General features: G+C 38.9%; 1 protein-coding gene across 5 annotated transcripts in view; it reads left to right on the top strand.

The window, feature by feature from the left end:
- The first annotated feature begins 8607 nt into the window (after positions 1-8607).
- Nf1 (neurofibromin 1) overlaps positions 8608-13287 on the top strand; it is a 135046-nt gene continuing 130366 nt past the window's right edge. For all 5 annotated transcript variants that reach the window (XM_083128477.1, XM_083128478.1, XM_083128476.1 and 2 more), the window contains exon 1: positions 8608-9021. In XM_083128477.1, the coding sequence (XP_082984603.1) occupies positions 8929-9021 (93 nt within the window). In that variant the 5' untranslated portion in view covers positions 8608-8928. The remainder of the gene's footprint in view (positions 9022-13287) is intronic.

Genomic DNA, 13287 nt, shown 5'->3' with positions numbered 1-13287 from the left:
ATGTTTATATTTAACTATGTAAGTATTTATACACCACAAAATACAGTATTAATATTTATTAAAGGCCCAGCCACCTGACGTCTGTGGTTTACAAACGATTCCGGAATACACAGATTAGTCAGCTTCCGGTGTGAATTTGTTGAGATATAAGACCAAACTTAGTGGTTACTTCACTGAGTACTTACGTCTTCAATGTACCTTCTTAGGTATTCAATTCACTTGGCAATAAACACGCTGAAAAACACTAACGTTGAACACTTATTGGGAGTTGGGGGAAAGCACAAATCTTGCTGATACCGAGTTCGATGTCTTCAATCTTCTAATCCTCCTGTCGTTGGTTCATAATAAACATGTAGCCTCTCTTCTTTAGTAACCTTTTCTCAGGTTCTGGTAAATATACTGCACAGGCCGATAGTTCACTCACAGTTCGTTCCTTAGATACTATATCTCTTTCCGGCTGAGATTATGGCCGATAGTTCACTTACAGTTTGTTCTTTGCCCGCGAAACCAGTAACCAACGTAACCCGGATCTTAACCGCATCAATGCTTGACTCGGACTGTCTTCTCTGCAACGCACATCAACCGTTCGCTAGAAAAGACGTTAGCTTATCTTGCCGCCCTTTTCTCGCCAGCGAGGGCGGGTCAACTTTTATAAGGGGTGCGTTAAGATCGGTTACAGAACCACACTTTTCTCGGGTCAGTTTAATGTTTGTGTGGTGAGCACTGAGCAGACGGCAGACCTCAGCTCCTTTGTGAAAGGGAAGCCCAGCTGTACGTACTACTAGTACTACTGTTCAACTTAGTATTTTGGAGCAAGGTTTGTCCAAATAACGAATCGCACCAAGGAACTATATTTACGTCTATTATGTAACTGGTCTCAGTTGTAGTTCAATCCCCTTGGCTTTGTAGTCTACCTCTAGTTGCTGCACAGAAAAGGTATTCCTATTTTAAACGGGATTTAGCTCTTTTATGCCAATCCAATGTGACAACACTGGCTGATCCGGTAGATACGAACGGCAACAGGGCCCCTTAACAGGCATATGAATAACCGCCAATAGCAAGCACACTATGCCCCAAAGTCTTTCCTCGCTCTTTCCTTGCATTGGCGCCCTCTTCTTCCTTGTTGCCTCTTCAGAGTAGCGGAACGGCCTCCCTCTTCGCTTCTGTCGGCTGTAGAAAAAATGTGCAATATCTACTCGACGGCAACGGTGTTCATTAACGTATTTAACAATGTTGTCATTTTATTGAAACAACTTTTTAATTCTTTACATTTTGCTGTTACCTGCGGTATCACCGGCACGTCACTCCTCACAAAGGCTAGGCGGACAAGAATACAGTCACCAGTCCGCCTTCCCATTGTTTACCGCAGCCTTTGAATGTCTCACCTTGTTGACAGGGACGGCGACAGGGGTGGGCACGGGTGGGCAAGCGCCCACCCAAAAATTCCTGTGCCCACCCAATCAAATTCAATAAGTACATATACTCGGGGATATATGAATTATTAAATATTCAAGTGTAACCTGGTGTTCATAACATGTACATTTTACTTGTAAATATTATCTACGCTGGAAATGTTCACATATTATCAACCCATAAAACTTTTGTCATTGTTGAAACAAAAACTGTGATCAAATTAATACTTCCATGTTTAAAAGCATCTAGTAGGCTTAGGAGGCTCAAAATTATGCAGGGTATGATCAAGATTAAATCAGAATTGAGGGTGAACTTGAGGGCTGCAGCTCCGGGCCTCTACTACGTATATATATTCCGGCCTGGCTATGGTTAAAATAATCTCCAAATAAACAAATCTAAATATCATCTTAGCGTTACTTCCACCTGCAACACAATAAATTATTTCGACTTTTTAATTAATATTAGAATAATTTAATCAAGAAGACTTAGTTAGATGGGCAGGGCATGTGACACGAATGGCAGAGGAAAGAATAGTTTACAGGATTCTTGTTGGGAAACCTGATGGTAAGGGAACAGTAGGAAGGCTAAGACGGGGATGGAGGGATAACGTTGAGATGGACCTAAAATAAATCGGTAAGGATGGGAAAGATTGGATTGATCTTGCCCAGGATAGGGACAGATGGAAGGCTTGTGTTGCTGCAGCCATAAACCTTCGGGTTTAAGTATGCTATAGAGCAGGCATGTCCAACGCGTCGATCGCGATTGACCGGTCGATCGCAGTTATCTATCGAAATTATACGAATATACGTTATTTGAATTCAACTTCTATAATGTATAATGGCTGAGTAGGTACAAATTTTTGCAAAGATTAACGATTAATAGTAGCTCACTGCCTGTTGTGACAATAAAAAGTAGATAACTGCTTGATTGTAGTTGGATATGCCTGCTATAGAGTATAATATAATTTTAATTAGCTCTGCATTGAAATTCAGAAGTGTCCCTTTTTTATTACAATTTTTATATACCTGTCATCTTCAAATATCAATATGATATACGAAATATCAACTTTATATTCTTTCTACTAATAAGAAGGAATCACAACAATCACTACAATACCGAAGTGAATAAATTTTAATAAATCAGTTATATATGGAAAAAGCTACAGAATTATTCAATTGCTAATGAGTGGCTTATCCTATTTAGAAATCCTCGTTCCACACATAAATTTTGTCACATGAATCAGCCGAAAATGTAAACAGAATCTGTAGATGCAGCTGAAGTATAGAAAACAAAGTTATGTCACGAAGTAACTTATATAGAAGACGATTTTGTTAGTTTGTTTCTAAGCCCACTTTTATGCTCAGATAGGCTAATCGGGACTAAACCTACAGTTTAACGTGTAGTCCGAACCCGTGTGCATTGTGCTTCCATCAGAGGACGGGGAGTCGAGACAGGACCTCTTCATTATAATGCGACAGCGTTATGCCATTGGGGGAAAAATATACAGAAAGAACTCGCACCAAACGTGGCATTTTATCACCACAGAAGATGCGTCTATTTTAAGAGAGTGATTGCCTGAGACAAGTATTTGAGACTTTCGGAAAATAACGTCATTGTTCACGGAATTAGCTGCCTTGATCCACTAATGAAACGCCGTGCGATTGAAATTACCACCTCAACTTTCAAAGAGGTATAAACTAATGAAACTTCAATTTTGGAAGAGTAAGTCGTGGTTGATTTGTTTTATTGTAAGTCATTTTTCTGCTAATTTTAATAATGACGACGTTATAAGGTTCAATGGTGATTAGATGGAAGTAACGAAGTGGCGAAAACAAACACACGCTGACACTCAAAATACAAACCCTCATAAATTATTACTTTGACAGTGGTTCCAGGCGCCAGGGACTCGTTGCCCTGCAAGAATAAAGTTTCCAGGGTATGCTGCACAGGATAGAGGTTGACATTCTAGTGTGTTCGAAATGGTCACGCCATACAACCCAATGAAAAATAGATGAAGTATTACTGGTACGATGATCAACTTCGATGAATTCCTTGTGTCCTAAATCATTTTGTTACCTCAAAAAATATGTTCATGTAACCATACGTGTATTGCTTCTCCCGCATTAGTAATATGACAGTTCTTCAGAAAACGAAGAGCAACTTAGCTAATAATCTCTTAAATTCTGAACAGATTTCTCAATCTTACTTGTTTATTACTTATGACGAGTGATATTTTGTCAAAATAGCCTTTCATTAGCCTAGAGATACTTAATGGACAATGAACAAATAATTTGTTTTCCGTGTGTGTTTTAAATCATTCCTAATAAGACGTTCATTTTAATCCAAACATTCAGTGGCGGCGATTAGGAGGAGCGGGAAGTGGGGGATGCAGTTCCCCAGCCACATTTTGCTACTTTTTGTCCCCGCACTATGGCCTCTTTATGCTAAGCCTTTTATACCAAGAAAACGTATATTCAGGGGTGCCCACGGGGGGGATTATCGCGCAGGCTGCGCCATCGAGATTCTTTGGGGGATTTTTTACCTTCAAATAACTTAAATTTAACATTTATATATTCTTCCAAAATACAGGTAAAAATTTTACACCTTAAATTCACCATATTTAATCCATTAGATGAAGAAAAGAAAGCGTTTAAGGTCATTATTGAAGGTGCGAGGGGGGGGGATAACTATCCAACTCTTATATGTTAGGCCTTAATTGACACGTGGATTCTGGGGGGAATTCTGAATTAAACGTTGGCGGGGACAGTATTCAACTCTAAGTCTTAGATTATGGCGGGTATTTTAGTTAGAGGGGCATTGAGCATTAAGGTATCCAATTCTTGGGTATTACTATTGTCTTAGAATGTTGCAGAAATTCTGGTGTGGAGACCGAGAATTAATTCTTTGGAGGAGGCAATATCCAGTCTTCAATATCAACAGTAAGTCTAAAATTGGCATGGACATTTTTGTGGTAGTATTGAGTAAGAAATTTAAAGGGGGAGATAGGAAGCTCTTGATAAAGTGTTAAATCTTAGATTGTCAAGGGATTTCTGTAGTGAAGAGAGAGTTTGAACATTAAATTTTGGAGACTGTATTTAGCGATATGGTATCCACACGTTTCCGACCACGAATGTGCCAAAACAGAAGTTGGAAAAGACTAAATATCCCGGGATCCTAAGAAAGTATTGACACCCCGTTAAATTAATATTCTTGAAAGCCTGCAAAGACATGGATGTAAAAATGTTTTTGCTTGCTTCGCTTGCAATAATGTGTTTGTTACAACAATGCGTGTTTGGCGCTTTACTGAGGTGGATGTGAATTTTTATGCTATAGCTGCATTACAAGACATGAGCGATATTCTCCATATTCATGAGTAACATCACTTCTTAAAATATAGTGCTTAGTGTTGGTATACTGCTTAGGGATTACGATATAGTTTCAGGGCGCAAATGATATGATTTGGGAGGGGGACATGATTTTTGTGGGGATGCGCCATTGGCCTTGGGGGGGATGGGCACCCCTGCGTATATTGTCCTTGCCCCTCAAATGTTGGCACCCAATCGCTGCTACTACAAACATTGAGATAGATTTGTCAGTTGTACAAACCTTGTAAGCTAAGAAAAGTAACCCCCAAGGAGTAAGAAAACTCTTTCAGTCAAAAACTTATACGATGAAAATACTATGCTCAGGAACATGTATTTAAATTACGAGAAACTTCACGATTGTCTACCATCGAACTTTCTATCATTGCCGCCGAATACATAAAATCAAATATGTGCCTTGTATTTGCAACACAAGTAGTGTTGCCCACGAGACGAGACTTTGGCCTGTCTCGTCTCGTGGAGTCTCGTGGAAATGCTGTCTCGTCTCGAAAATATTCGTTTGTCTTATGACACATGGTCACTCTCGTCTCGTCTCGAATTTTTAAAAGCCTGTCCCGTCTCGTCCCGTGGGCAACACCACAAGCTTAAACCTAATTCACATTTATTTCACTGTATTAACATGCATGAAAGAATGTGATTAGAATGTATGACTGGTGTATGGCTGCGCATGTGTAAACACTTCCTTGAAATAATTGTGTCCATCAGAGACAAAACGAAAGGAAATGGAACAAGATGCGAGAATAGATTAGAAATGAATAAAGAGGAAAACAAGGAAAGGGAAAAGAAGTAAGAGGAAAATCGGGAGTGTAAGAGAGAAGGGGATACATACGTCTTACGTACACATACATGGTCTTACATTTATACTGACCACCCTAATCTATCACTTTGGAGCTTCTGCCCACCCGGTCGAAAATTTCTGGCGCCGCCCCTGCTTGTTGACTAGACAATTATTCAAACGAAAATAAGCTTAACTATTGCAAAATGTTTTGTTGGTAAAAACAGAGAGACAATCCAGATGTGAATTATCGGGGACATTTATGCGGGGAAGAAGCCGGAAAAATTCCAACCAAGTCCGGGAATCGAAACCGCATCTCCCGCGTGGTTGTCAGAAGCTCTACCGACCAGACCACCGCAGCTCCTTGGATAAGTTCCATACTTTGATTGTTTCAATTTATTTTAATATATTTTCTTGTTTTTATGGATTTTCTTCACACTTAAAATGTCTCATCTCGTTAACCAGACAATTATTTCGTAACAAAGAAACAAAAAAATGTTCCCAGAATTTGATAACAATCGAATGACTAGAAGGAAAAATTCTCTACTACTTACTAGTAGTAATTCAGCTAATTAATTAATTATAAGTATTATTAATTAATTGTGATTATTATTATTTAATTAAAGTATAATAAAACAATGGTAATGTGAATTTGGAGAAAGTTTTAGAAATAACCCCTCCTTGATAAAATCCTGCGTAAGCTACTGCTTGTCCCAATGGAAGTCTTATAATGGAAAATGTAAACTTCTACTTTTTAAGTTGTTTTCGATCGACATGCATCTACCGTATTGCAAAAATCTAGGGGGCTGAGACCTGTTTTGGAGAGATTCCCCCTCAACCCCCTGTAGCGCCGTCCCTGGCTGTAACACGTATAAACCTCAATTCTGTGCAAAGAAGGGTGGTGGCTTCGTGGAGGTGAAAGTCCGGGAATCGAAACCGCATCTCCCGCGTGGTTGTCAGAAGCTCTACCGACCAGACCACCGCAGCTCCTTGGATAAGTTCCATACTTTGATTGTTTCAATTTATTTTAATATATTTTCTTGTTTTTATGGATTTTCTTCACACTTAAAATGTCTCATCTCGTTAACCAGACAATTATTTCGTAACAAAGAAACAAAAAAATGTTCCCAGAATTTGATAACAATCGAATGACTAGAAGGAAAAATTCTCTACTACTTACTAGTAGTAATTCAGCTAATTAATTAATTATAAGTATTATTAATTAATTGTGATTATTATTATTTAATTAAAGTATAATAAAACAATGGTAATGTGAATTTGGAGAAAGTTTTAGAAATAACCCCTCCTTGATAAAATCCTGCGTAAGCTACTGCTTGTCCCAATGGAAGTCTTATAATGGAAAATGTAAACTTCTACTTTTTAAGTTGTTTTCGATCGACATGCATCTACCGTATTGCAAAAATCTAGGGGGCTGAGACCTGTTTTGGAGAGATTCCCCCTCAACCCCCTGTAGCGCCGTCCCTGGCTGTAACACGTATAAACCTCAATTCTGTGCAAAGAAGGGTGGTGGCTTCGTGGAGGTGAAAGTCCGGGAATCGAAACCGCATCTCCCGCGTGGTTGTCAGAAGCTCTACCGACCAGACCACCGCAGCTCCTTGGATAAGTTCCATACTTTGATTGTTTCAATTTATTTTAATATATTTTCTTGTTTTTATGGATTTTCTTCACACTTAAAATGTCTCATCTCGTTAACCAGACAATTATTTCGTAACAAAGAAACAAAAAAATGTTCCCAGAATTTGATAACAATCGAATGACTAGAAGGAAAAATTCTCTACTACTTACTAGTAGTAATTCAGCTAATTAATTAATTATAAGTATTATTAATTAATTGTGATTATTATTATTTAATTAAAGTATAATAAAACAATGGTAATGTGAATTTGGAGAAAGTTTTAGAAATAACCCCTCCTTGATAAAATCCTGCGTAAGCTACTGCTTGTCCCAATGGAAGTCTTATAATGGAAAATGTAAACTTCTACTTTTTAAGTTGTTTTCGATCGACATGCATCTACCGTATTGCAAAAATCTAGGGGGCTGAGACCTGTTTTGGAGAGATTCCCCCTCAACCCCCTGTAGCGCCGTCCCTGGCTGTAACACGTATAAACCTCAATTCTGTGCAAAGAAGGGTGGTGGCTTCGTGGAGGTGAAAGCAAACGACCTTGAAGAACCTCCCCTCTCGTTGCACTTGCAGCAAATTACGTCAGCGCGTTTCTCCCTTGTGACTGGTTGAAAACTGTCTGGTTGCGAATCCCATTTGCATTTATGAAATACGCTCCCGGGTTCGAATCCCTGCCTGAGCATGGGTAATATTTGTTGTGAGTGTCCTTTCATCAGATCATCACTCATCCTCATCTTCGAGATTGGTCAAAGCGGCAGAAATGAAAAGTAAAATAAGCTCAATCAACCAACCATTTTATCCAACTTTCCTCCAAATATTTGAAATTACGACGAGTCCAATTCCCGACATAGGCAAGTTGAAAATTGCTACAAAATATTATGGTGAATGTAAAGTGCTTTTTAGATATGACAGATTCATTCATCTTAATAATGATGTAACATTTCTACACCACTTCCACAGACCATAAATTGGAAGGGAGGCACTTTGGCAGCGAGCCGAGGGAAAGCGACTTGTAATCCCGCCCTGCATGTTCCATCTACCCCCTTTTAGTTTCTATTATTATTATTATTATTATTGCAATAAATTGAAACGTCACGCGATTCAAAATTTCTTGGAGAAAAAAAATCCACCATCATTTCCATACTTCCTTTTCGAATCATTTCTGTATTGGAGTACATGTTCCATTCCCTTCAGAATTTATGAGTGAATATATGGATAATATTTATGGAAATATTCATTAATCGCGATTCTATGTGCATATTAATATTTGATGGCAAAATAAGGGCTTACTTTTAGTGCGCAGTGAATGATAATATTACTCAATACGAATGGAGCACCCCCCCCCCCCCCCCATGCCTCTGTCAGCCAACCGCAGCAGCACGGCAGGACAGCGCAGCAGGAACAAGGGAGAAGGCGGAGTGTTGTGTCCACCGGTGTTATTGATACCATAAGAGCGGCGTCGATTTCATACGAAATTTGTACACATTTACAATGAAGTGGTAGCTGTTTTAAAAGTGACAAGTGTTTCTACTTAGATTCTGTAATTTACTATCCAGTTCTGTGCGTCGTTTTAACAAGCGACCAAGCTTGATCCGCATACTGCACAGCTGCAGAACTCGGGAAGCGATCGATTGATTTTCTGCCTAGGCTGCCAAGATCCGGGTCCAAAGAAGTTGTAGAGACGAGCGGAATCAAAAATGTGATACCCAAAATACATGAAAAATAACATTTGTTGTCTTTCCGAAAGAATGGGAACGCAAAAACCGGTTGAGTGGGCATCTTCGTTGATTATAAGATTCGAAGAACAGGTAAGTAAACAACTCTTGTAAGTGCGTAGAATTGAATGTGCGTTTAATATATACGCAAATATTCCTTATTGGCCATATATTTCATTATTTCCTGCGTGCAAAACAAACTGCTATCATGTTATGGGCGTATTTCAAAGTGGGTGTCTTGCAGGAAAATGTCGTGCGTGGGTGTGTTTGTCTTCCTGACGAAACTTGTTCTGCTCCAAGTTCAGCTCATGCACCAATAAATATGACATCAGGCTGTTAACTTCTAAATATTTATGATTGTGAAAGAAGAAAACAAAACATTTTTTCATTTACCATGAATGTATTTCATATACTTGAAACAACATGTCACAGTAGCATGTAAAGAGAAAGAGGTTAATCCTGAATTTAGTAGATCAGTTATCCTGCAAAGTTATCACTAAATATTGTCAGCGAGATGTAATTTTTTTTTACTCAATTCATGCTTTTACATGAAATGCAAAAAAGTGCAATATGCAATTAACATGTTAGTCATGTATCTGCAGGAGTTACACTTCATAATACGTTAGAAATAAGAGAAGCTGTTATAGCTTCTTGTTGTTTTGAAGGCCCAAGTTCCTTTTGTTTTATTGCGATTTCATCATGCTAGGAATGCAATTTTTACATGGTTCGGTACTACTTTACTATACCAGAGACACCTATCAGTGATTTATTTCGCAACTTTTTTACATTGCTAACGTACTATTCTTCATGGCGGAACATTTCTTTAGGTGAAATAATGAATTTCTAACGAAAATAATGTATATTTCTTACGGTACTAGTTTACTATACTTCGGACAGATTTCTTCATTTCTACAGAAGAAACTACTTACCGTAATAAGTTCCTGTAGTATTGTCTAACATCTGGAAGGTGTTTTGTGTGATGTGGGAATGTTTCATAGCGGAAATTCAACCATTGACGCATAGCCCCATGAACCATTCATACATAGCCCCACGAACCATTTCCGGTAAGGTTAGGTTAGGTAGGGTCACAATAGGTTACAATAGTTAAAAATTGGTTTCGAAAAAAATATGCGTAGCCCCACACACCATTCTCGCATAGCCCCACACACCATTCTTGCATAGCCCCACAAACCATTTGCGGAAAAGTACGTTCTTCAGTTACAAAAACACTTTTTTTAAAAAAAAAATGATCAAAAAAACGTGAATACACGTTAAAAAATGATCCGCGAAGCAGATAGGTAAGTACAAATGTCAAAAATTGACTAAACTCAGAAGTTATAGGTGTCCGAAGGATAGTAAACATTTACCAAAAAAAGTAAAGGTCAGTGTACAAAGATTTAGGGTACTATTATAGTATAAGGGAAATGCCTATAAATTATATTTTTTACATTGCTAACGTACTATTTTGGAATGCGGAACATTTCTAACTAAGATAATGTCTATTTCTTACATTTACAAGTACTTACTGTTACTTGTTATTTCGATTTCGATTCTGTAACACATTATGGTGGGCGATAGCGTACTGGTTCAGGGCACGTTGTGCGAGTGTCTTGTCGATTTATGCAGTGTTGCAACCTCGTTCACCGGAAAATACCTACTTTCGTGCCCGGATTTGAAATTATGCTAATACGTCGCAAGCCATTGACGTTAGCCCCAAAAACCATTTTCCGTAATTTTAGGTTAAGTTAGGTTAGGCAAGCATAGTTCTAGTGAAAACACGGCGAGGCTGAAACACTGACTATAGGGTTGCGTCATCTTAACACATGGAACATTGTACTCTCGTGCAGAAAGCAATTGGCGGCAGCAGAAACAGCATGTCGGACAGAGATTTTCGCAGAAAGCGACATGTTTTCGCATTAAAATGGATCGAAACTAGATTCACGAACTTCCACAACGCTACAGAAAACGATTTCTGTAAGTACTTTCTCCTGTAAATTTGAAGAAATCAGTTTCCCTTATACTATAATGTTACCAATATTGATTGTGAAAGACTCTTCAGTGTTATTAAAACTTATTGGCGAGAGGAAAAAAGTACACTCTTGGTGTCAACACTGGAACAAGTAATGAAAGTGAAATTCAATGTGTACATGACCTGTGAAGAGTTTGGACTGGCAAGAATGAACAAATTAAACATACTCAAGAAAGCAAAATCATTCCAGAAGTATGAACGACGGTGCCCATTGGTGAGAAAGTATTTGTAATTAGCTAATTACATTAGACCCATAAGTAATTTGAATCTGTAGAGTGTGGGCCTATTTTATAGGGCTATAATAGAAGCAATAACAAATAGTCACCCTTACTTTCTTTTTATGTTTTGTGCATGTGCACCTTCAACCTATAGACTATACTCTTTTTGGTCAACAAATATCTGGTCACCCTATCTTAGCATTAAAATAAAGTCCCTAAATGCATTCTACTAAGGTTCTGAATTACTTCTACATTCATTCCCACTAGTCTACGATACTTACAGTCCCTTGTCAGCGGAAAATACACTGCCCATGGGAAGCGTGCATGTTTGCATAAATCGAAACAGTGCTCATTACGTTAAGGAAGGTTCAAATTTCGTGTTACAATGATTGCCAAAATTCTAGGATAATTAGTCTTCCTGCTAGGACAATTTGAAAAAAATCATAAAACAATCTGAACCGTTACCATTTTGAATATAATGCAGGGTGCGAAATTTCCGGTTGCCATTGGCGACCAAAAGTTTTGGGCTGGCAACTAAAATTTCTTTGTTTCAAATGTGTGTCAAACATGCCTCAAGACTTCACCTCTTGAGAGAAACGGCAGAAGTTATAGAAGAAATTCTAAAACTGAGTGATATTCACACTATGATGTAGCTAAAGCTAAGGATTTGCTGAAAAGTTTGAAGCAATTTAAATTTGTTAAGCTTCTGTACTTCCTTTTGGATTTCTACGGGAAATTGAACCCTTTAAGCGTGGCACTACAAAATAAGAATCTTTTGATTTCATCTCTGAAAATAAGAATTGAACACTGTACAGCGTGTTTATAAATGAATGGTGCGGTTATAAAAATTAATAATAAATCTATTTATTACCTTACACGGGTAAAACCTACACCGTAAGCAGTGGCAACTGTCCAAGTTTCTGATCCATTATTCACAATCCTTCAATATGCGCACCATTGGTCACACGACACACATCGACGCGGTAATCAAATTCATTCCATACTCGCTGTAAATCGTCCACCGTGATGGTTTGCAGTGCATTAGTTATCCGTTCACAAACTTCCTCCAGGGACACGGGCATTGGTGGTACATAAACTTTGTCTTTAACAAACCCCCAAAGAAAGAAATTGCATGGTGTTAAATCCGGCGAACCGGGTGGCCAGGGTAGAAGGTTGGTGTCTTCTTTTGCAGCACGTCCAATCCAGCGATGGTGAAGAACACGATTAAGAACCTCTCTCACATTCCTGTGAAAATGGGGCGGAGCACCGTCAAGTTGCAAAATGTAATCATCGTAATTGGTGTTAAGCTGGGGTAACAACCAGGTTTCCAACATGTCTAGAAATGATTCACCGGTGACTGTTGTTTCTTCGAAGAAACATGGGCCGTGCACTTGCTCCCGGGAAACCGCACAGAAAACGTTCACTTTTGGAGAGTCACGCTGATGGGTATGTGGTTTCTCACTTCCCCAGATATGGACATTGTGATTGTTAACCTAGCCACTTACATGGAAACTGGCCTCATCACTGAAGATGAGTCTTTCTACAAAACCATCTTCTTCTTCCATTTTCAACTGCATCTCTTCACAGAATTCACGCATTTTAACTTTGTCTGTTGGTTTAAGGGCCTGCACTATTCGCAGTTTGTACGGTTTAAATCATAGTCGCTTACGCAACACTTTCCACACCGTATTCTTTGGCAAGTCCAATTCCCTGCTTGCTTTATTAAGTGACTTCCGAGGACTTCGCTGAAACGCCTGGCGCACTATTTCAACGTTTTCATCGGACACACGAGGTCGACCAGTACTCTTCCCTTTACACAAGCATCCAGTTTCCACGAACTGTCGGTCCCGGGTTTGAATCCTGGTCGAGCTTGGTTGTTTGTGAATGTCCATTCATCAATTTCATCATTTCATCACTCATCCCCATCTTCGCAAATTAGCCAAGAGGCACAAAACGCAAAGTAAAATAAACTAAATCAAACAATCCACAAACTGTCGGTACCACCGATTTATGTTTTTCTTGTGTGGTGGGTCTTTCCTAAACCGTGCACGAAACTCACGTTACACTGTTACCACAGATCTGGACACCTCAAAACGGAGCACACAGAAAGCC

Source organism: Lepisma saccharinum, chromosome 9 (assembly GCF_977018435.1).
Source record: "Lepisma saccharinum chromosome 9, izLepSacc3.1, whole genome shotgun sequence".
NCBI lineage: Eukaryota > Metazoa > Arthropoda > Insecta > Zygentoma > Lepismatidae > Lepisma > Lepisma saccharinum.
This window is presented reverse-complemented; position numbering and strand designations above follow the sequence as displayed.